Source organism: Microcebus murinus, chromosome 8 (assembly GCF_040939455.1).
Source record: "Microcebus murinus isolate Inina chromosome 8, M.murinus_Inina_mat1.0, whole genome shotgun sequence".
Taxonomy (NCBI): domain Eukaryota; kingdom Metazoa; phylum Chordata; class Mammalia; order Primates; family Cheirogaleidae; genus Microcebus; species Microcebus murinus.
The window spans coordinates 105,516,628-105,540,129 of NC_134111.1; the positions used below are offsets into that span (position 1 = coordinate 105,516,628).

The 23,502-nt window shown below is 63.7% G+C and overlaps 1 protein-coding gene across 7 annotated transcripts in view; it reads right to left on the reverse strand.

The window, feature by feature from the left end:
- Positions 1 to 23,502, reverse strand: part of HDAC4 (histone deacetylase 4) — a 262,781-nt gene that overhangs the window by 15,398 nt on the left and 223,881 nt on the right. For 6 of the 7 annotated variants that reach the window (XM_076006112.1, XM_076006113.1, XM_076006114.1 and 3 more), the window contains 7 exons: positions 20,207 to 20,327; positions 12,411 to 12,457; positions 8,469 to 8,576; positions 6,843 to 6,898; positions 4,016 to 4,103; positions 2,485 to 2,604; positions 1,537 to 1,634 (listed from right to left, as the gene is read on the reverse strand). In XM_076006112.1, coding sequence (XP_075862227.1) covers positions 1,537 to 1,634; positions 2,485 to 2,604; positions 4,016 to 4,103; positions 6,843 to 6,898; positions 8,469 to 8,576; positions 12,411 to 12,457; positions 20,207 to 20,327 — 638 coding nt within the window. The remainder of the gene's footprint in view (positions 1 to 1,536; positions 1,635 to 2,484; positions 2,605 to 4,015; positions 4,104 to 6,842; positions 6,899 to 8,468; positions 8,577 to 12,410; positions 12,458 to 20,206; positions 20,328 to 23,502) is intronic. The other variant, XM_076006115.1, reaches the window with a different exon arrangement.

Below are 23,502 nucleotides of genomic sequence, written 5' to 3' on the forward strand. Positions count from 1 at the left end.
CCTGTAGTCCCAGCTACTCGGGAGGCTGAGGCAGGAGGATCGCTTGAGCCCAGGAGTCTGCGGTTGTTGCGAGCTGGGCTGACGCCACGGCACTCTAGCCCAGGCAACAGAGCAAGACCCTGTCTCAGAAAAGAAAAGAGTAAGAAGAAACGTCACAATCAAACCGACGAGGCGAGAGGGAAAGTGGCTCGGTGAGATTCGGTGCGGGCTACTGAGAGCTGATTCCCTCCGGACACAGACCGGTTCCGGTTCTCCGGCGGTTGGCCTGCCGTGACAAATCAGATGGGTCTGCTTTTTCCTACAGACGACGTGTTAGCCAGGGAAGGAGACCCACACCTGCCGGGCCAGCCCTTTCTGTCCCCAGACCCCAACCACCTTCCCAGGGGGAGGACGGGACCCCGTGTCACAAGGAGCGAGCAGAAGCTGACGGGGGTCACGTGACTCACTCAGGGTCCTCAGAGCAGGTGGCAGAGTCTACATCAAACTCTTACACGTGTGTCCTTGTGCAGGGGCTGGCCAGAAACGTGCACTCCCACCCCCACACAGAGACACAGAGACGTGTGCACACACTTGCGAACACGCGCACACACGCTATTTCACCCACACAGACGTGCACATGCACACATGCATGTACACACACCTGCCCAGACATGTGTATGGGTCCAGACACATGCAAACATGTACACTGCACAGAGGTGTGCTTGCCACAGACACGCACACATGTCCACAAATAGACATGCACATCACTGATGCATGCCTGCACGTATGTGCTTTATATGTACACACACCAGAACACCACCACGGAGGTCGAGAGAAAAATTCCCTGGAAATTCGAGGCGTCTCTTCGTCATCCTGCACTGACAGTGTTTCCTGACAGAGACTGAAGTCTGTCCCTTGGCGCCGCTAATACAGCCCTTCGCCTCAGGCCCGGGGCCCGCACCTGCCCGCCGGGGCCCGCCTCGCTCCACCCTGGCAGTGGAGGCGCCACTTGCAAACCACCTCGCAGTGAGAAAACCTGCACCGAGAAGCTGTCCAGTTTTGGTTGCAGCAATTATTCAATCTGGTCTAGATCAAAAAAGTAGAAATTGCCATTTGACGACAAAAACAAACACTGCATTTAAAAAAACCAAAATCACCCTGCAGCCACATTCTAAACGGCCAGGCCAGGCGCGGGAAGAGCTGCGAAGGGCCGCAGAATATATGTGCACAAAGGGAAACAGCTATTTCCATCCGCATCACGCAATTCGGGGACCACGGAGCCTTTCAGACTTGTGCCTCCCTTCCCATCAACACAGCACTCTGCACAGAACCAGCCTCCGTCTCTGCCACCACCTTGCTGTCTGGACCCCAGACGGACTCCTGGTTTTTTTAGCGCACAGAGAGGCATCCTGAGAACAGGTGAGAAGATGCCCAAGGTCCCGCCTCTGACGCAGAGGAAGAGTGGAGACAGCCCGGCCGGCCCGCGGACATGGATTCAGAGGCCCTCAGCGCTGCGGCGTCCTCCCCGTCACCGGGACGAGAAGCCCGAGGACTCACCTGAAGGCCGCCAGGTACTCGGTGTCTCCCATGGGGGGGTTGAGGCCGCCGGTGAAAGCCATGTTGACGTTGAAGCCCACGCCGGGCCCCGTGCCCACCTGTGGGCAGAAGGGGAGACGCGCACGTCACGGACACTCGCGTGGGGCCTCTGCGACGGGGACGGCCTGCACTGGGGCATCACGGGTGCCTGGCACGTGCTGTCACCACGTGTGCGGGGCCGGCCACCCGAGGCCCTGACATCGACACGGAGCGTTTCCGGGGGGGATGCGGCAGGCGCTTGTGCACCCTGCACTTCAGGGACGACCCCTTCCCTCGGCCACGGGGCCACCACGCCCCAGTAACGCTGCCTGGGACCTGCCAGTCCACACGGCGCCCTGCGCCAACACAGGGAAATCAGGCCGGGGTCTCTCTGGGTGGAAACGACAGCGAGTCTGTCATTTCCCACCTTCCTTCCAAGAAGCAAGTCCCGCAGGCAGAGGAAGCCGCTGCCCTGGCTAGAGTCCCCGCTGTGGGGCAGCACAGGCCCGCAGGGACGCGGGGCACCACAAGGCAGCCTCGGGCCTGCTGTTTGGGGGCTGCCGTGCAGCCCAGGACAGGTGGAGGGGACAGAGGACGTGCAGTGCCTGCCGGGGAGGGTGTGGGTGGTGTCCCACAATAGATGCCAGCTGCAGCCGCTCCTGCTGCACGGGGCCTGGCCTTGCCTGGAGGAAGCTGGGCCCCGCACCCTCACTGCAGCGCGGACGCTGTGGTTTGCCTAGACCGCGACCGGGAACGACCGCGGGCCTCCCATGTGCACTCAGACCAAGCCCAGGCGCGTGCACACGCGAGTGGCATCCAGGCAGACGTCTGGCTGACGTTACTGTCTGGGCGCGAGCGAGCGTCACGCCCCCCCATCCCAGGTGGGCCGTGTTGGCCCCGCCCCTGGCGGCCCAGGAACCCCACACTCACCTCGTCAGGTGCCCCACTGCCCGGGAAGAAGTTCCCGTCGTCGTAGCGATGCAGCGACACGTACAGGACGCTGGGGTCGCCGTAGAAAGCCTGCTGCGTGCCGTTGCCGTGGTGCACGTCCTGCAGGACAGAGAGGCGGGCTCAGGCAGGGCCAGGCGCCGGCGTGGCCCTCACCGTGCGCTGTCCCCATCTGGGCCAGGGACGCCCGGCCAGGGACGCCATTTGGGCCAGGGATGCTGGCTCCCGCTCACGGGATGGCCTAGCGCCTCCAGCCTGGCAGGGCTGGAGCAAGGGGTCTCGGGGCCTCCACTGTCCAAGCCTGCGGCGTGTCTTCCTCACCCCAGCACGTGGCATCTGCCTGGCGCCAGCAGAGAGCTCAGGCTGGCGTCTTGGCCAGGCCTGGAGGCCGTGATTTTCCCAACAAATTTGATCAATTCCTTGCTCCTGCCTGTCTCCGTGACAGGGAGCCACTTCCTCAGCCTCCTTCCGGAGGGAAGCCACTGAGCGTGGCCGTCCACTTACGGGCACGGCTGAGGTGCCAAGCCCCTGCCGGTCGCAGGTGGACGGCAGGAGTTGAGGCCCACCTGGCTGGGGGTGACCGCCCGTGATAAAGCCACACGCCACCTTGCTTAACACGGCTCCCACGTGTGCAGAGCACCAGAGGGCAGCAGAGGCCCAGGCCTGAGGCCGTCCTGTCCTGATGGGCAAGCGAGGGCAGCCCTGCCGTACACAGCCGTGTGCCTGGGAAAAGCCGCGCACGGCTGGGGGCTGCTTATCATCCTCCTGTCTGCAAAGGTGACCTGTGCTCATCGTAGAACTTGGAAGCGCAGCTCCCCAGGAGAAGCAAGGACAGGTGCCCATGACCCCACCAAGGGGTCATGCCATCGCGGTGGCTGTGAAGACCACGCTGGGGCCCCCTGCGGCGCGTGGCTTCGGGGCAGAGACAGCCTGCAGGGTCACCCCAACAGCACGGCCTCGGTGAACACGTCCACAGTGCCCATGTGGGCCCTCTCCTCGCCCTCCGTCCTGGGATGGCAGGGAGGGGTCCCCAGACTCAGCCGGCAGCTACCTCACCCTCCCTCCCGCTGCATTCCACCGACTCATTACAGCCGGGGATAGGCTCCCCAGCCCCAGCCGGTACAGGCCTGACTGACCCGCCCCGGCCACGCTCCCCTGGCCAGGTGCGAGCCCGCTGCCTACAGAGCCAGCCTGCCCGCCTGGAGCTCGCCTGGCCAGGTGTGGGGCCTCGGCCAGGGAGGCATGTCCAGGCTCCCGGTGGGAGGCGCAGCCACGTGCAGCCACCGTCCCACAAATTCACGCCCAGCGTTGCCCCGGCTGCCGCCTCAGCCACGGGTACCTCTCAGGTTTTTCAGGAGCCCAGGACTGGCGGGGCTGGTGGCAGAAGCTGTGAAATGACTCCTGGCAGGTGTGGGGCTTTGATTTTCTGCCATCTTGGAGACAGTTTCCAGAAGGTTGGGGCCCCCGGTCCAAATGTCCTCTCCTACCCCGCACACGCGCCCGGCCCACTCACCCAGTCCACGATGAGGATCTTGCTCACGTTCAGCCTCTGCTGGAGCAGCTTGGCTGCCACAGCCACGGAGTTGAAGTAGCAGAAGCCCCTGGGGGACGGAATGAGGGCAGAGGGGAGAGAGCGTGGGTGTCCCTCGGTCAGCCTTCGTGCGCCTTGCGGTAGAACCATCCAGAACCCCCTGACATTCTAAGAGGGTTCTGGCGCATTCACGGTTCCTGAACAAATAGCTGGGGAACCGTGGCTGGTGCCGTATGATTGGCTGAGACACAGACACGCAGACTCCCCAGACACGCAGCACACAGACACACACCGCCCAGACACACCCCACACAGATACACACAGACACACCCACACAGACATACGTGTACACACACCACAGACACACCACGTACATACACACATGCACACACACATCACACATATACATGTACACCCCCCAGCTACACACATGCACACCTCCCACATATACACATGTACATGCACCATACAGATACAGACACACCCAGACGTACATGTACACATACCAGACACACCACACAGATACACACACATCACGCATATACATGTACACACCCCGACAGTTACACACATGCACACCCCCACATATACACATGTGCATCTACCACACAGATACACACAGACACACCCACACAGACGTACATGTACACACACTACATATATACACACATGCACACACACATCACACATATACATGTACACACCCCCACAGGTACACACATGCACCCCCCCACATATGCACACATACACACACCACACAGGACACACACACACAGATACACACACACACACACAGACACACACACACACACAGGCACACACACACACACACACACACACACACACACACACACACACACACAGTCTCCCGGCTGGACATCTCCAGCACTCCACGGTAAGAAACTCTGTTTTACTTTGTCCGACAGTCCCCCCTTGTTGGCTCAGGGGGCCTCACAGAACACCTCCTGCCCCTCGAGAGACGCTGTGGTCCACAAAACACAGACCTGACTTGTTTCAGTTGCTTTCTGCTTATCTTTCCATATTCCGACAGATAATTCGCTGTTATTTTAAAGAGTCTTATTCGAAAGACCAAGAACACAAGCTGAGGAAGGGATTCCAGGCAGACCGAGAATCTTCTCCACCTCCACCTTCCCTCGCACCACCGAGACGCTGGTCGTCGGTCCCCAGGATCCAGGACCCCGGCCGCCTCTCGGGGCCCGCCCGCCCCCCTGCACTCGCAGCCGCGCCCCAGCTCCGGGAGCACAGCGAACTGCGGCTGGAACTGTCTTCCTACTATTCAGAATACCCAACAACTCTGACTCGAACCAGACTTTCACCTTCGGAGACGCGAAACAGAAAGCGCGATACCCAGGATGGAGGGCTCTGGGAGGGACCACAGGGCTTTTCAGGTATCGAGTTTCCACGAAAATAGGACCTACACATAGAATAAGCCTCGCGGGATTTCTAAGCATTTGCGCAACAGAAGCCCCACCCCCCAAATAAGCCCTAGTGATGGGAGTAGCTACGACGTGGCTACAACCCGTGCATGTCGTCGCGGAGCGGGAAAGAACATGGAACAGCCCTTCTCATCTGCCCCGTCGTGACAGCTGCTGTCCCAGAGGTGACCGGAAAGGCGCGGGCAGCCCCACCCACAAGGTCGGCTCCCCCGGCAGGTCCCGGCCATCCTGTGCATGCTGCAAGCTGAGGCTTTGAGGGGAAAATAACACATCCCCTGAAAATAAGCCCTAGGGTGTCTTCTTGAGGAAAAATAAATACAACGCCCTGTCTTATTTTCAGGGAAACACAGTAGAGCCACAAGGATTCCAACCTGAGGTTCACTCACATGGCTATGATCTCTCCTTTCTGGAACACGGATCTGATCACCTCACCTCCCAATGTGGGGTGCGGGGGTGCGGAGCCTGCCCCTCTGCTCACGCCCGAGCTTGCAGGGCGCACAGAGGCCCTTCCTGGCCGCCTGTGGCTGGTCCTCACTCTGGCCACTCTTGGCAAGGCCATACCCCGGCCCTCCCCGACGGTGCACACGCAGGCGTCTGCACTTGCTTTGCCATCGGACAAACAGCTGCTCACCTCCTCCCGACTCTAGGCCCCGCTCGGGGCGAGAACTGCTCCGCAGTTCGGACCCGCTCAGCCGAGTGGTTTCCGCGGCCCTAAGTCAACAGGACGGGACATCTAACTCCTGCCCAGGTGCAAAGGCACTCGGCACACAGCTGCGGGCCGAGCCTGCGCTGACCTTGCCCAGGTGAGTCTGCACCTGTCACTGGCTCTCCAGACACAGCAACCCCCTGGGACAGTCCACGCCCCGTACCTTGCCTAGAAGACCTGAAGCAGAGCCCAGCAAGCGGCTCCTCGGCCCCGACCCTGTGACTCGCCTCGGTAGCACGCTGGCTGACCGGGGAGTCAGCTGACGGCCGCCACACCCGAGACGACCGGAGAGGCTTCACCGGGAATGCCCCGGACACCAGCGTCTCGTGAACCTGCTCCCGTGCGAGCTGCCCCTCCCGAGCCCAGCAGCAAACTCAAGACCAGGAGACGTCCCTGGACTAACTGGCACAGACCCCTCTCCTCCCCTTCACCCCACTCTTCCTCACGACCGCCCTGGGGGCTGGCGGCTTGGGCGTCTGTGCTCAGCGCCTGCTCACGTGGCTCCGGCGCTATGCGTGTTCGCGTGTGTCAGCACACGGGACGTGGAGACAAGCCGGACACACCACAGGCAGGCAGGGGGCAACCCCGCCCCCTGCTGCCACTCTGGGCCGCACCCCCTGCCCCAGAGAAACCGCGTGTCACTCACATGGGCGTGCTCTCCTCGGCGTGGTGTCCCGGGGGGCGGACCACAGCAAAGCCATTCTGCAGACGGGGAGAGAGTGACAGCACACGTTTTTATCCACGAGAAACTGATGCAAACGGAGCCGCCGGCCCACTCAGAAAGGACAGGCGGATGTGGCTTCTCACTGCGTCCAGGCCACACTGCCGTGGGACAGGGGACAGGGCTGCTGTGAGCCCTTCCGAGGAGCCTGGGCCCTTCCTTTCCCAGGGTCTGCGGCTCTGGGAGGCTCCGGGTGAAACCCAGTTGCCAAGATCAGAGGGAGTGGGCCCTGCCCTGCCCCGCCTGCCCTCCGCGGCGGCTGCTCAGCCTGGGGACCGGGTGTCGCCCCGGTGCCCAGCGCAGGCTGCAGGTCCAGGCCTCCCCGCGCTCACCACGGCACGTTTGTGGGGGACGAGACCGTCTCCCTTAGAAACGCCCTTGATGAGACAGAAGTGAGACGTTTTATTGAATCTCTACTCTCAAACACGTGAACTTCTGACGTCCCAAGTGCGAGCTGGGAAGGAGGCTGCCGCTGAGCAGGCCGGGGTCTGCAGGGAAGGACCGAGCCGCCGTGCGGGCCTCGGGCAGAGCTGGCGCCCGTTCACGGGACCCCGACTCTCCCTGAAAGAAGGACCGGGGCAAACGACAGCTACTCGACTTGGGTGAACTGAAGACAGTTCTCAGAGTCAGACAAAGTGAGCTTGTCACCTCAAGGGAAGTGGCAGGCAGGGGGTTGTCAGCGATAAAATCTGGGCTTTCAAGCGAAAACTGACAGTTTGGAAAACATGCGTGTACCTCCGAGCACAGGGCCCTCCCAGCGCTCACGAACGAGGCTTTTCTGGTGAGATGGGTCACGGTGACATTTACCGTTCCAAAATCACTAATTCAGGGTTTTTTGATATTGAATAATGTCTGGACTTGGGAGATCTACGTAACTCAGCGAGCTCAGATTTCCAAATGGCCGAAGTGTCCTGCTGCGGACCCCCTCTCCCCCGCGGTGAAGGACCCGCCCGGCCCGCAAGGAGGCTGACGGCGGGACGCCGCGGGGCCTGACCGGGCTCCAGGCTCCACGCCGAGGCCCGTCTTCCAGACGCTGCCACTCGTGAAGTCCCGCCGCGGCCTCGGAGCTCACCCACCACTGTCTGAAAGGCCTGTAAGAGGCACCTCCCGTCCCAGTCACGGTCTGGGCGAGGCCGGGATTTCTGCACACTCAGCTCCAGCAACGGCGCGAGCAGGCGCGAGAACTCGGCGGCCCTTCCTGAGCCAGATATCAGCATTTCTAAATGAATATTTTTACAGTTTCGCAGTCTTAATCTCTAAAACGGCCAATGCTGATGACAGACCTCACGTCAACAAAAGCCGAGCCCCTCAACAGTTGTCAAGAGGATGAAGGGCTCCCAAGACCCGCACCTCCGAGGATCTCTGCACTTGGTACGCGTGGTCACGAACGTGGGACGCCCCTCGCCTTGGCAGCCAGCCGTGCTGGTGCAGCAGGGCCTCCCTGCGCCCTGGACGGGGCCACGTCCGTCAGTCTGTCCCTGCCCTCCCCTCCTCCAGCCCCCCAGAAATCTGCCGCAGCCCCGGGAGCCCACGGCCGCCGGCCCCACTGACCTTCAGCTCCCCCGTGGCCACCTTGAAGACCAGCTCCACCACGCAGCCCACGGCCAGGCGGGCCGCCCCCGACGAGTGCACCTCGTTCCAAATGGTGTCGCTGTCCACCTGTGGGAACAACGCCGCGGTGAGGTGATGCCCGTGGCCACCCTCACAGCCGCCCCGGGTGGGCCGTGCCGCCGTGGGCCCCGGGCACCTGTGGCTCTGTCTCTGCAACCCCAGGACCACATCTGGGCTTGTTTCTTCTTGAGACATGCCACAAAATGCTAAGTGGAAAAATAAAAGTGAAAACACCAGAAGGCAATGTGTGTTTTCACTGGTTCTGAGGAATCCTCTTTCAACTGCTCCGATACACGGGGAGCGAACAGAGAGGATGTCAGGGTTGCCCATTTCCTTTTTGTTCTTTCGACGGCAACCCCAGCTAAGAGAGCCATTCGAGTTGTGTATCTCTAATCTGAAAATCTGAACTGCTACGAAGTCTGAAACCTTCTGAGTGCCCACGTGACACTCCAAAGACCATGCTCGCTGCAGTGTTGCAGATTTCGGATTTTCTTAATAGGGATGCTGAAGCAGTAAGTATAATGCGAATATCCCAACGTCTGGAAAACACCTGCAATCTGAAACACTCCGGTCCCAAGCATTTAGGACAAGGGACAGTCAACTGCACTGACAATCAGCAACATGAACTGTTAAGAGGGACCAGCAGCAGGCGTCTCCTCACATCTCTGCTTTGTCCTGTGCTGAACCTAACCGGAAAATTCAAATACCAACAGGAGTGGAAACGGGCCTGGGCCTGGGAGAGCCACCTGCTCTGCCCCTGGGGACACAGCAGGTTGGACGCCAGTCTTTTCTACTTCAAACAGGAAACGTGTTTCATGCAGACACGCCAAACAGCTTGTTTGTGTATTGGTTCATTTATTTATTTCGGCATGTTAGAATTTTTAGTCCTGGCTGCCAATGGCGAGAAGGACAGAGACGCTGACAGCCGGTCCTGCGGAGAACAGTCTCCCGGGGGACCCCGGGGGCTCAGAGAGCTGCGAGGAGTCACGCGGCCACCGCCAGGCCTGGGCAGCCTCCCCGTCTCCCTCGAGGACAGGACGCCGTGGGCCAGCCGTTGCCCGGGCAGACGGGCTTGGGACACGCGTCCTTCCTGTGGACGTGCCCAGCTCAGCGAGGGTCCCGAGAGCCGGGACGAGCGTGTTCGACTTTCCCACCGTGTTTCTGGCTCCATGGGAGGACCTGCTTCTCACGCTGCCCTGCCCTGCCCTCCTCCGCCCCGGCCCCGGCGCGCCCAGGCGCCTGCCCCCGCGAGGCCTGCGAGCCGGTCCACAGGCGCCGACCGTCACGTGGGAGGGAGGGAGGGGTCTCTTTCCAGGCAGTCTTGAAGCTCCGTCTTCAAAGCAAGGCGATTTAAAGTGCATTTACACGGGCCGGAGACATTTCCTGAAGAGTGCACTCGGCGGCGGTTACTCTTTTCAACAACCGAACTTCTATGCTCTCTAAATAGCTTCCAAATGTCGGAACGCTCCCCACTTTGCCTGCTCTCCACGGCATTAATGCTCGACTTGTAAAGAGTGGCCTCTATTCCAAATAATGCCACATTGTTATTCACTGGAGCAGCCACAAAATAGCCCCATCCGGGGCCGGTTACTTCAGCTGGAGAATTGGTCCAACAGCATCAAACGGACCAGTCAGGAGAGCGCCCCAGCCGCCCTGGCCCTCTGTGGGTGGCAGGGTCCCGGGCGCGCCAGGCCCAGGGCTGCACCCGTGAGGACAGTGGTTTGGCTTAAAGCACCCGGAGATTGTTTCCATTCAAAATGCGATGGCCGGGGCTTTAGGACTAAGGACACATGACAAGGAAGGGAAAGGCCGAGCCCCAGCCATGAAGGGCCTGTCTCGCTGCTCCGGCCCCCTGGCCGCTGGGCACCAGGGGCGCCCGTGTCTGGAGGCCCAGCCGTGCCCCTCCTGCGTGACCCCGGGCCTCAGAAGCTCCTGGACAAACCCCCAGCCCACTGCAGGCTCCCAGGTTGCCACTGCCCCTCCTGCTGCTCCCAGGGGGTGGTGGCGGGGAGCGGGAGCGCGGCCCCGGCAGCAGAAAGGCCTCACTCACGCAGAAAGCGGTCATAGAGGAGGTGGGGCTCACGCGGGCTCTGTGCAGGAAAGACAGAGAAAAGGAGGAGGAGAAACGGGGAGAGAGACTCCCACAGAGAACCTCACGGAGCTCGGACACGCCGCGGGTGGTGATTTGGGGGCCGAGGAGAGCTGGGCGCACCCGGAGCCGCGCAGGGCCCGGGTCAGCAGGGAGGTTCAGGACACCAACCTCCTCCTGCATTTGAAACTTGTGATAACAGGGAGAGGAATGAGGCAGAAGTTTATTTGGTTTGAAAAAAAGCTCGAAACAATTTTTAGCCTGCATCGGCGGTTAAGGAAGGATGAGTTTTAGATTTTAATGGCGCCACTACATGACCCAAATGCCAGCGAAAAGCCGCGTAGGGGGTGGGGCAGCCCTCCCTGTCTGCCATCTCCCCCCGAGGACACTGTGGCTCCTGGGACGACACCACGAAGGGCTGGCCCCTGGCTTCGAAGGGACACTGAGGCACAGGCAGACTGCACCTGTGCCAGTGACGGCCAGTCCACCCCAAGGCCAGGGCAGGGGACGGTGCCACCGCCTGTGTCTTCCTATTAGAGGTCATTGCGGAAAACGACGGGAAGAAACAGGAGCCAAGGACCCCGCTCTCCACTGCTGCTTCTGCCGGGCACTCTCCGCCCGGCTCGGCCGCCAACCCGCTCCGGCTGCTTCTGTGCACGGGCCCGTCTTTGTGCCCGGACGGGGGTACAGCTCTGCTCGGCCGCTGCGCCTGGGATCTGGACTCAGTGCTCGGGAGGGGCTGCCTGGGCTGCATCCCCGGGGCTGACCCTGCGTTTAGCTTTCATTTGCAAATTATAAATTCTGCCGTGCACAGGCGTGCTGGCTGCAGGGCAGTGCAGATCCAGATCTTTTCAAGTCTGGCCAAAAATTTGCCCCGAATTAAAAGATTGCAGCCTATTTACAGTACGAAATAAAATAACTCTAGGGGGGCTTGGTGGCGGTATGAATAAATGCCCTTTATTCTCTTTCTGACGGGATAATTTTCAAAGCGGTGATTTCTGTAAAGACTCAGGAAGAAAACAATTTTGTTTCATTTCCATAACAGAATCCAGACCTGGGCTGCACCCTGCGATCCGCGGTCACACACACGCCCGCAGTCTTGCCGTCCACCGTCTCCCGTCCGCCTCGCTGCCGTGACCGTCCCTGGCGCTTCTTTGTGCTCTGGGACCGCGAGGGTCGGTGGACGGGCCGGGCGAGGGGCCGCACCCTCACTCCGCGGTGCCCTGCCGTTGCCCTCCATGCACACGTGTGTGCGTCAGAGCCCGGCACCGGGAGACCCGTCGTCCCCGGGAAGTTTGTCCAGCCCCGCCCTGCCCGAGGAGCGGCGCACACCAGGCTCCAGCCACGTCTGCGTGGAAGGGAGGCCCGGCCCGTGGCCGCCTCACACACGCCACACGGCATGCACCACATCCCTGCCCCGAGAGCTTCACCCCGGCTCGGTGTAGACATGGACACATGATCACGCGCACGTCCTGTCAAGGCCGTGTCCACGCCGAGTGCACAGGCTGCTGCCGGGGGCAGGGAGAGGTGAGACACCAGCCGGCACGCGGGGTCCTGCACACCACGGCCCCCCAGAGCCCCACCCCACGTGATGGGTGGCCTTCCCCGAGGGACGTGCCCAAGCCAGGCTGCCAGACGCCCCGGGCTCCTGCGGCCTTAGAAGCCCCACGTGGCAGCGCGGCCACCGGCTGAGTGTGGGACACACCTGGCAGCAGTCACTGCTCTGTGGTCTTGCTGCTGTGGCGGGGACCCCAGGGGACACAGGGCGGCACCAACACGGCAGAGACACTTACCCCGACGCCGCCACAGGGGAGCCGGACGAACACCGAGGTCAGAGAGCCTGCGGAAAGAGGGGGCGGTCAGACAGGCCCGGCCACGGCGGGCGGAACGCGGCATGGCGCTGGGAACGCCGGGGCCACACTCGGTGCCTGGGACACGCACAACACGCCGCTCCCTGGGGCGGCTGCCCCCGGCACCTCGAGGGGCCCTGCTGCAGGTGGGTGTCCGGCCATGGAGGTGCCGGCTCTCTACGAGGGCGAGGCCAGGCCACGGCCCTGCTGGGCACGATCGGACTCTCATGGCACCAGCGAGTCCTTTGGGGCTGGGGGAGCACAGGGTACCCCGGCCCCAGCCCTGCCCCCACACCCCGGGGGGACCCTGTGCTCCTGAACGCTCATCTGCCCCCCAAGTCCTGTCCCGGGATCCCATCCTGGCTCCCGGGGGCTCCCATGAACAGTCTCTTGGAAACATGACTACAATGGCCCTCCTTGCCCCCAAGCGTGGACTGTGCTGACCAGGGACAGAGAACTGCCGTCTGGGTCCGGGTCTCCCCACAGGGAGGCGGGACCCCAACACCGCCCGCAGCCGCGGGACTCGTGCCTGCACCAGTGAGGGTGCTCCCGGTGTGGGGACAGAGTCTCTCTGCAGTTGGGTCCCACTCCTGGCTGACCGCAGGCGACCAGCTTAAAACGTGCCTGTCTGTGAGAGACACCCCACCCCGATGGGCGGCCGGGCCTGCCACCCTGGCTGCTGCCCTGGGCCCCCAACCCCTCGCCCTCCACACCCCCAGCCTGGGCTGATCCGTGCTGTGGCCAAGGGCTGCTGCTCGCCTGCCGGATCTAGCAGGTTCCTGGACCAGCCTGGGGCCCCACTCTCTGGACGGGGCAGGCTGTGCCCATAGCTGGGAGGCCTCTCCGCCCCGCCCGATCTGGAACCGCAGCTCCCGCTCAAGGAAGGAGACTGGCCTCGGGGTTGGGTGTGGCCCTGGCCAGACCGGTGACCTTGGCATGAACAAGAAGAGCCCTTTGCAGGTGGCGCTTGGCAAGAGCAGTCGCCGCCGCCGCACCAGAAGCCGCAGGAGCGCAGTTGGCGTGGAGGAGCCCCACAAACACCCGTCGGGTAGACCCCACGCTCCACAGTGGCCCAGCCAGGCCCCCAGCGGAAGGCTCAGTGCCCACAGCTGGCCCAGCCAGGCCCCCAGCGGAAGGCCCTGTGCCCACAGCTGGCCCAGCTAGGCCCCCGGCGGAAGGCCCCGTGCCCACAGCTGGCCCACCGGGCTCTGGCCTTTCCCGCTCTGCGGAGGCCACACGACATGCAAGGAGGACGGAGGCGTGGCGCCAGCTCTGTGCCACGGAAGAGTGCCCATGCCCACTTCCCGAGGCCGGGGCTGCCACGCCGGCAGGGGTGGGGTAGGAGAGCAGCGGGCGGCACCGCAGCCACCCTTCCAGAAAAGCTGCGAAATGTCCCCATTTCCGAACAGAATCCCTCGTGCTGGGAGCGGCCGGCCTGACTCAGAGAGCACCTGCGCTGCAGCTCCGCGCTGGCCCGGCGCTTGCGAATGCGTGTCTGCGCCCGACTCGTCCCCAGCCCTGGCCGGGGCCACACGACAGCCAGACCCAGGCTCTCCCCGAGGCTCTCGGCCGGTCCTGTCCTCAAGCCCGGTTAGAGCCACGGCACCGCTGTGGCCTCCGCCTTCCTGGGTGCCACCCGGGCCGGCCTCTCACCAGCCTCCACTCCCCTCCAGGCCTCAGCCAACTGCTTCCTCCCAGAGCCCCGAGCGGCTGGCGCTTGTCCCCGAAGCCAGCGCACGTCTGCCCGCTCTCCTCTGTGCCAACGAGCGCAGGGAGAGACGGATGAGGCCACGGAGAGGCCTGCTTGGCCAGCACGCCTGGCCCGCGGCAGGTGCTGGGCCGTGGCGGGTGTGGCGGGCAGAGGAGCTGACGGGCTGGTGGGACAAGACTGGGCCGGGAGGTGACGGGCATAAGCAGCAGACTGTCCTGCAGCAAGGTCACCTAACGGTCAACGTCATCGCTGGAGTCACAGCGGGCCGGGCGTCCCGCTCCGCCTTGGAGGAGCAGTAAATGGCCCTCGGTGGCCCCCCGGGGCTCGGAGTGGCTCCACGAGCAGACCTGACATTACTCTCTAGACGAACAAGCGGGAACAGCAGGGCTGCGGACTGAAAGAGCTCGCTCTCCCAGTGTTTGTGTGAATTCACACACGCGTGTGTGCAGACATGCAAGTCAGGGGCTCTGTAAGAGACTGAATTTCTCATTTTCAAATCATAGCCAACGACGTGTGTATTAAAGTGATAAGTCGCCTGCACGTTTCATCATCACCCAGCAAGCGATGAACAGACACCAGACCAGGCGCACGGTCACGTATCCACACACGCACGCCCCACGCTTGGGCGGGTGGCGGGGCGCGGAGCCACAGGGAAGCTGCTTTGGTAACAGAGACCCGAGTGTCCGCGTCAGCCCCTCGGCCACGTCCCCGCCCCAGAAGTGTCTGTGATCCGCCTGGAGCCCAGGCCTGTCCCTGCACTGCCTCCTGCGGTTTGGGGTCACAGTCACCTGGACCGGGCCATGGAACCTTCCGGCCTGGGGACGGGCCTGAGGCGTTGGTGACCCTCACTGTGCCCGTTCCCAGCAGGCAGGCGGGCGTCCCCTGCCTGGGACCGGGCCGGGCAAGATGCTGACTGTTCTTCTGTCAGTGCCACTATCCCGGCGTGGGCCAGGCCCTCAGGGTGGAGGGTCATCCTGGGCCCTTCCCTGGGGGTCACCAGTGCTCTCGCCCAGGGGCCCGGCACCCCCTCCTGACGCAGCGCTGTGTCCGCCGCCTCAAGTGTCCCTGTCCACCGCAGACGGGCACGCAGCGCGGGGGTGGCATTTCACATCAGTGAGCGACCACAAAGGGCCTTTTGCGTGTGGCTTAGAAACCTGTGGATTCCATTAGAGGAGGAAGGGAAATCACACAGCAGTGTCTGAACACCTAATTAGGGTTACACTAACAGAATCTGAGATGATCACCCGCTATCACTATGTCTGAAATTCTGAGACTGAGGATAATGAAATTTCATGGTCAGGACAACTGTCAGACATTCGAAAATCGATTTCAAGTGGTGAGAGGCAATGGCTTAAATCATCCTCATAGCAACAGGAAGAGACTTTTAAACACAGAGCTCAGGAAAGAAAGGGAAATGGAGCGGTTACTGACGTCGCTGATGTAATACAAACACACACACAAAACAACATCCGCTTTGCAACGAACGCTCTGTTAACTAAAGAAACGCTAAGTATGTTCAAGTGGTTGCCTACGGGGGATGGGAGTGGGGTGAGAGCATGCTGGGAAAACATTCCAACACAGGCGCCAGAAGCAAGAGGGGGTTCGGGGGACCCCGCTGGCCGGGAGCAGGACCAGGGCCAGGGCCCGCCCAGTGGGCGGCGGCCGGCTGGTAAGAAAGCCCCGAGCTACGCAGACCTGCCCTTCGCTTTTCCCCAAGGACACCACGCGTCTGATTTCCCCGTTCCTTCCGGACAGTCTGTCTGAAACCTAGCTTGGAACTGGGGCAGGAACCTGCAAGGCTCTCCCGCGGGTGGAGTGAGCCTGCCTTCACCTCCGACATGGAGGCCTCCTCTGGCCTGTTGCATGCCCCGGGTCTGGGAGGCCACCGTGCTGGGGACCCCTGGCCGTGGGGGGGGCCCTTGGAGAACAGACGCCTTAGTGTCGGGATGGCCGGGCTGCCCTTCTGGGGGGAGACGGAGCAGCTGCGTGCAGGGGAGAGCCGCCGCCCCGCAGCGCCCCAGGCCCGCTGAGCCCTGCGCGGCAGCACTGGTGACTTCGCGGCACAGTGAAGGGCTCCTCCTGTCCTGGGACCCACGGCGGCCTCCCCTCGCTGGAGAACACTCCAGGCAGCTGGGTGCCTGGTAAGGACCTGGAAGATCCCAAGGGGGCAGGGACCTGGCCTGGGCCTCGGCCGCACAGCCTTTGCTCACGCAGCTCCTAGCTGAGGCCGCCTGCCGCCGTCCACGCTGCCCCGTCCCGACAGGCTCCTTCCCGGCCTGGCTGGCGCACTCTGCCTCTCCTGCTCCTCCCCGTGCTGTCTGGATTGGCGGCCCTCCCTGTACCAACCCCCGTCTAGGACCCGGGAGCCACCTGTGCCCCCGGAGCGCTCTCCCCCTCCTTGGAGACAGCTGCGCCAGCTCCCCTGTCCGGGGCCAGCTCAGTCTCCCGCTCTGCCCTGTCCCTGTCCTGGAGTCCTGCTCCATGGTGTGGGGCAGGGGCCGGGCAGCAGGGACATCCTGTGGCTCTGAGTGCGTGGGGCACACGGGGACCGCCTGCACGCGGGAGAGTCCACACGCGCTGCACGCAGCTTCGTCACGGAACAGTGCGACTAAGGACAAGAGGGGGCGTCCCCACTCCTGCCGGCTGTCCCGGGCGTCTCGTGTCCCACCTCCCAGGGCTGCGCCCGAAGCCGTGATGCCCAAGCTTCGGGAAACGGCCAAGCAGCAGGGACAAGCCCACTGTGAGCAGACACAAAATGCCTCCCTTCGGTGACGGCTCCAGGCCCAGACAGGCTGCAGGGCCGCACTCTGGCGGCAGCTTCCTGGGGTTCCCAGTGCATCTCAGGGAACGAAGCTCATGACAGCAGAGCCCCTGGCAGGGTGTGGACCGGGATTCTCTCCTGAGCCCACCAGGACTCCCCCACTCCGGCTGACAGCGTGGAGGCCGCGGGGGTGAGGCGCAGCAGCCGGCCTGCAGGGAGGCGCAGAGCTGCGAGGCTGCGACGAGCATCCCGACCTCCGCTAAGGGCCTCCCACATCTCACAGGGACAGCCCGGCCGGCCAGCTCCCGGCCACACTGCCCAGGCTGGTCTGGCTGCTTCCACAGGGCCTGCTGTCCCCGACCACCCCGGGCACCGGCCTCCCGATTCCCCCGAGCTGTGGTGGAGCACACACGTCCTCCAGGGGCTCCTTGGGAAAGATCCCTCCGAAGGGAGAATGCCAGCCCCTGCCCGCCAGGGATGCCCCGCCCCACGCTCCTGCCCCCCCACGCCTGGCGGGCGAGGGGGCGGATGGGAGGGCGCAGCCCAGTGCGCTAAGGAGAAGCCCAGGCGCCCTGGCTCCCTCTGGAACCCGGCTGGTCTCTGTCCCGAGTCTGAGAGTCCATTGGAGCTGGGCGGTGGGTGCCACAGCCTAGGGCCTCCTCCTGCTCCCCGCAGCGACCTCTGGCCTTCCTAGTCTTCCCCTCCCGTTTCCGATTTCCCAGCTCCCTCACATTTTCGCTCCCTTTTCTGGGAGATCTCCTCAACTCGTCTTCCACCAGTGGATTTCTGTGGTCGTGTTTTCAATTTTTATCTTCTGCCTGTGATGCCGTAAGGCGTCCGCGCTGAAGACGCGAGGCAGCTGCGGTTTCTCAGGTCCCGCCTCCCACCTCCTGCAGTCCTGGCTCCGTGTCTGTCCCCACGTCCCTGCTCAGCAGCTGCCCAGGCCCCGGGAACTCCCCGGTCACCCCCTCCTGTCGCGGGCCGTGAGAACTGCTGGCTGGACGCTCTGGGCACGTGGGGTTTATTAATCGGAGGCTCCAGTATTGGGGATCCTGGGGGCTGTGTTCTGGGGAACCCTTGCTGCCGGCTTCCTTGGGCTGGGCAGATCCCTGAACAGGCGTCTCCGTCTTGGATAGTAAAGACCGGCATTCCGGGAGCCTGGCAGGGGAGCGGACTGGCACCCACGCCCTGATCTGGACCCGAAGTCCCCAGCGCAGGGACCCGTTGTGCCCTTTCTGCAGAGGCCGCAGGAAGCAGCCGTCTCGGACTGTGGGGTCGCAGCCCAGAAGCCCCTGCCAACTCTGGCCCGGTCCCTCTTCTGAGTCCCTCACTGCCCCCAGGCCAGGTCTCTGCGGCTGCCGTCTGCGAGCTGAGTCGGTGGTAGCCGTCCCGGCGCCCTCGGCCTCTGCCGGGCCAGACCACGGCCCACCTGCCGGGCCAGACCACGGCCCACCTGCCGGGCCAGACCACGGCCCACCTGCCGCCCAGCCCCGAGTCCCGCCGCTGCAGACTCCTGTCCTGCCCGCCCCAAACCTGAGGGCACGTCCTTTGGAAAGCCCAGATGCCCCGGGCTGCGAGGACCCAGGACGCAGCGTCACGTGTCCTCCGGGCTCCACGCACGCCCAGGGCAGGGCCCACTTCCACCCCGTAGGACCTACTCCGTGACCGAGTGCATGCCCGCGCGACCGAGTGTACGCATGCGCAGACATGTGCACGCCTGCGCAACCAAGCGTACGCATGCGCGGACACGTGCACGCCTGCGCGAATGCGTGAGTGACGCGTGTGTGAGCGAGCTAGGAAGCAGCCGGCGAGCAAACGCGTGGGCACAAAGGCGTCCACCCTCGACCCCCGTGAGGCTCTGCCCGCGTGGCCTGAGCAGGCCTTCCGCAGTGTCGCCACGAGAAACGCAGGGAGCCGCCAAGCACAGCCTTTCCTCCCCCGAGACCCGGAGTTGGGGACCCAGGCCCTCCCCTCCGCCTCCCGGGCCGAGCTCAGGGCACAGCCGCCGTGGGCCCCTTCCCTGCGCGCAGAGTCGGGAGGACACCGGCCGTCCGCGGCTGACTGGCTCAGGGTACGTGGGACGCTGGGCAGGAGATGAGGAACAACGGAAGCCCGCAGAGCCCCGTCCCCAGGTCCGCGGTCTGCGCCCGGGGGGCCCGCAGAGCACCTGTCCCCAGGTCCGCGGTCTGCGCCCGGGGGGCCCGCAGAGCACCTGTCCCCAGGTCCGCGGTCTGCGCCCGGGGGGCCCGCAGAGCACCTGTCCCCAGGTCCGCGGTCTGCGCCCGGGGGGCCCGCAGAGCACCTGTCCCCAGGTCCGCGGTCTGCGCCCGGGGGGCCCGCAGAGCACCTGTCCCCAGGTCCGCGGTCTGCGCCCGGGGGGCCCGCAGAGCACCTGTCCCCAGGTCCGCGGTCTGCGCCCGGGGGGCCCGCAGAGCCCCGTCCCCAGGTCCGCGGTCTGCGCCCGGGGGGCCCGCAGAGCCCCCGTCCCCAGGTCCGCGGTCTGCGCCCGGGGGGCCCGCAGAGCCCCCGTCCCCAGGTCCGCGGTCTGCGCCCGGGGGGCCCGCAGAGCCCCCGTCCCCAGGTCCGCGGTCTGCGCCCGGGGGGCCCGCAGAGGACCTGTTCCCAGGTCCGCGGTCTGCGCCCAGGGAGCATGCAGAGGACCCATCCCCAGGTCGCGGTCTGCGCCCGGGGCGCCCGCAGAGCACCTGTCCCCAGGTCTGCGGTCTGCGCCCGGGGCGCCCGCAGAGCACCTGTCCCCAGGTCTGCGGTCTGCGCCCGGGTAGCCCGCAGAGCCCCGTCCCCAGGTCCGAGTCTAGGGAGCCCGTGAGCCGCGAGTTTGTCAGACGTCCCCCCGCCGCCGCTGACGACACCCTGGAAGAGTCTTGCCACCTCCCGAGGCAGGACTGCTCCTGTTAGAAGGTTCTCTCCATGAGGCCAAAATCTCCCCCGACCCACGCACGTGGGGGCCGCCTGGCAGGCAGAGCCCAGAAAACAACAGCCTTTCGCCCTGAGCAGCAGCCGGGACTGTCCCTGATGGGCTCCCAGAGTCTACACTCTGCTTTGAGAGTCGTCTACGCCAAGGGTTCCCAGCCCTCGCCTACACAGCGTCCTCGCTACTGGGCACTCCCACCCCAGCCGGCAGCTCTCCAGGCTCTTTACCTTGTGAGCTGGGGCGAGACACCCACAGCCACCCCAGCCGCAGGGCTGGACACACAAGCTCGGGTGATCTCAGACCCAACACGGGAGGTAAGGAAGATCTCGAAATACCTAGAAGTTTCTTACTGTCCAGTTTCTGCCTGTTGAGGGGGTTTGTGCCGTAGAGGAGGGTGTGTGCTTCCGAGTGCACCGTCTGCAGCTCCTCCAGCGTGGCCTTCCGTCCGCGGATGCTCTGCGGGGACAGAAGGGGAGGGCACGCTCACGTGGGACCCCTTGCAGCAGACAGCAGCTCCCACCAAAGCCACCGCCCACCCTGATGACACGAACAAGCCCCAGGTGATTTCATTATTGCAAAATAAAAAGCAGCATCACCCAACACAATATTTAAGAAATATTTTAGAGGGCTTATACTTTAATCATAGCTTTGAAAAAACATTAAAAAAAAATAATTCCAGCCTCCAGTGCGTTACCCTTCACTGTCACATAAGTGACTTGGCGTCAAATTATTACTTTGCTTTCCGACTGCTGGGGTCTGGTCTTAAAACAGAGGGGAACTGACAGAGGCAGCCTGTGCTGCTTCACTCGGTTCGTGATCGTGGGAAACTAGAAATCGGCCCCCGAGGGTCTCCGAGCCCCAGGGTGAGGCAGCCTCCCCGCAGACGGCGCGGGTCGGCACACTGCTGCACAGCCAGGATCTGCCCGGCCGCCACCTGGGTGAGCCGCGCTTCTCTGCGCTGCGGACGGTCCTCTAACCGAGATATCTGGGCCAGTTTTCAGACTTTCCCCCGAAATTCACAGAAAGATGACTCTCCTTCAGCTAAACTACATTTACCTAAGCTTTTAAAAGGCCGGTGGATTCGGACAGAGACTGGAGCTAGCATTCCACGTGGAGACGGGCTCTCCAGGGCTGGGCCACCATGAGGAACCCCCCTACCACCACCACCATGGCTGAGCCCGTTCTCACCAGGCAGGAGCAGGGACCCGGCCCACGTCCACCAGCCTCCTGCAGGCCCCAGTGTCCACGCCTGTGAGCGATGCCCGTGGCAGGGCGTCCGGGGGCCCTACCCACGTCCAGTGCTGGTGGAGGCTCTGGGCCTCCAGCTGCCCCAGCGGGGGCTCTCTCGCAGGACACTCTGGGTCTTGGGCCTGGTCCACGCAGGCGGAGAAGGAAGTGGGTGGCTTAGCGGAGGGCAGGCGCCCTGGGCAGGGGAGATCCGCTCCTGGGACTTGTCTCTACCCAATGAAAACCTGTCTATGATCCCTTTCCCAACCCAGTGTCATTTCTACTTCGAGATGTAAGCCGGTGTCCACACGGGAGGCGTGCACTCCGTGGGATGCGCTGGGCCCTGGGCGGCTGCTCGGAGACCCTCATTCTGAATGACCCCTCGGAACACTGCCATCCCCGCAGCCACGCCGTGTGGCAGGGCCAAGCTCCATCTGGACAGAAGGTGTCCGGCAGGCCCTGCTTGGAGAGGTCTGCGTGGGGGTCCCCGAGAGTCGCGCCACGCGGTGTCAGGAGGCTGCGCAGCCTGCACTCAAGGTGGGAGAACAGCAAGGCCACGGCAGCCACGTGAGCTCTCCCACGTAAAAGCTACCCAGCACTGGATTAGAGTTTCAATAGCAGCAATAGGGATTTCAAGTCAGACCAAAGGGAGAACTTGCAAATTAAGCGGAATATTAAAATAAGACAAATAAGAGTGTAAAATACCCATCCTCAAAATATGCAAGACGAAGACAGAAAAGGTGTGGCCCTGAGGCAGTAAGGGCCGTGCGGTGACTCGAGCACCCAGGCCGCATGCGCGGTTAGCAATGGCGCCTCTGGCCGCTCCTGTTGGGAGGCTGACCTCGTCTGTCTCCCTTTGAACTCCTGAGACAAAGTAGCCAACGCCCTAACAGCCCCAACCCCAGGCTGCAGAGGCAGGAAGAGAATGCCTGGCGTGGCCCTGGTCTCTGGTGCGTCTTCCCCTCCCCCCCTTCCTACAGCCGCACCCAGGGGACAGGCGGGCACCCAGCGGGGCGCACACACGGGCAGGAGGGGCTTGGGCCCCGTAAGGCCTCCGTGGAGGGCAGGGCCCGCACAGCGTGGCCTGTACTCGGGGCTGTGCACTGAAGCTTCCAGGTCCCTGTGAACTGGCGGGAGGACCCGTAACTGCTTGTAACCTGCGCACAGCTTCCCACCGGTGGGCTACTGTCAGGTGAGCCAAAGCGAGGAGGAGCTGGGTCAGAGGCCACGTCTTGCTGGCCTGGCCCCCCCAAGAGAAGAGGGTCCTGAGCTTGCAGAAGAGATCTCCCAGCCCACTCCCGTCCTTCCCCACAGCGCCAAGCGCCCACACAGCAGCGCTCGGAGAGAAGCCACCCTCAGGACCCCTGGCATTGTCTGTCCAGAGGGAGGGCGGTGGCCATGAGGTCCTGGCCCCAAGGCCTGGGCTCCAGCCTTGCTGTGGCCTCCACGTGGTTGGGGGCCCACCCGTCTCCTCTTGCTGGGGCCCCGATGGTCTGTGTCCCGCACCTGCAGCCCCTCTGCTCTGCCCCCAGGGAGGCCCAGGCGTGCGCTGGGCCCAGCAGGTCCCTGCCAGCTTCTGACCCTGTGCCCGTGGGCTGAGCTACCAGGACGGGCTCTGCCAGGGAGGTGTCACTGCAGCGAGGCTGCCTGGCTCTGGGGACAGTCCCGGGGTCTGGCATCAGCATCACTGCTCTATGGTCACGTCCAGGCCACCTGTCTACCCCCAGCTCTCCTGCCAGGCTCCGTCTGATCCCCCTGCCCGACGGCCATGGAGCCCCTGCCAGCCTTGGCCCAGACACGGGGCACTGCCACCCGTGGCACCAACGGCAGGCGGGGGGGGGGGCAGCGAGGGCCTCTGTCTCCTCCCTGAGTTTTCATGTCCTCCCTCCTACCTGCCCATGTTTGCTTTTCTGGCTAACAATCTACACCTGAGTCCCCACCCTGCGAGGATCCTCCCAGGGAAGGGAAGAGGCGGAAGCAGAGAGGGACGAGAAAGCAGGCGGTGGGGAACCCGGGCCTCGGGGAGGCTGGGGCAGCCCCTGGAGGGGAGCGGGCATCGGGTCCTGCGGAGGGCGGAGCCTGGAGACAGCCCGGTCCGCTGGGCGATGCTGCCCCCCAGTGGCACAGCCGTCCCGGCCTTGCTGACTCTGCTGTGCCTGCCTGTGAGGCTCTCCCGGAAACCTGTGTGTCCCCAAGAGAACCGGGGAAGCAAACTGGGGCCACACGCTGAGTTGTCCCTGGACCTCCCAGCTTCTAGAGGAGGGGACTGGCCGTGACCGGGCCAGGCTCTCCGAGGGGCTCCAGGTCGTGCTCGCCCGTCTCTGCCACGCGTGCTCGGGCGCTGGCCCCGGCGGGCACCCGGGGCTGTGGGAGGAGGGACGTGGATGCTCTGCCCACCCGAGCG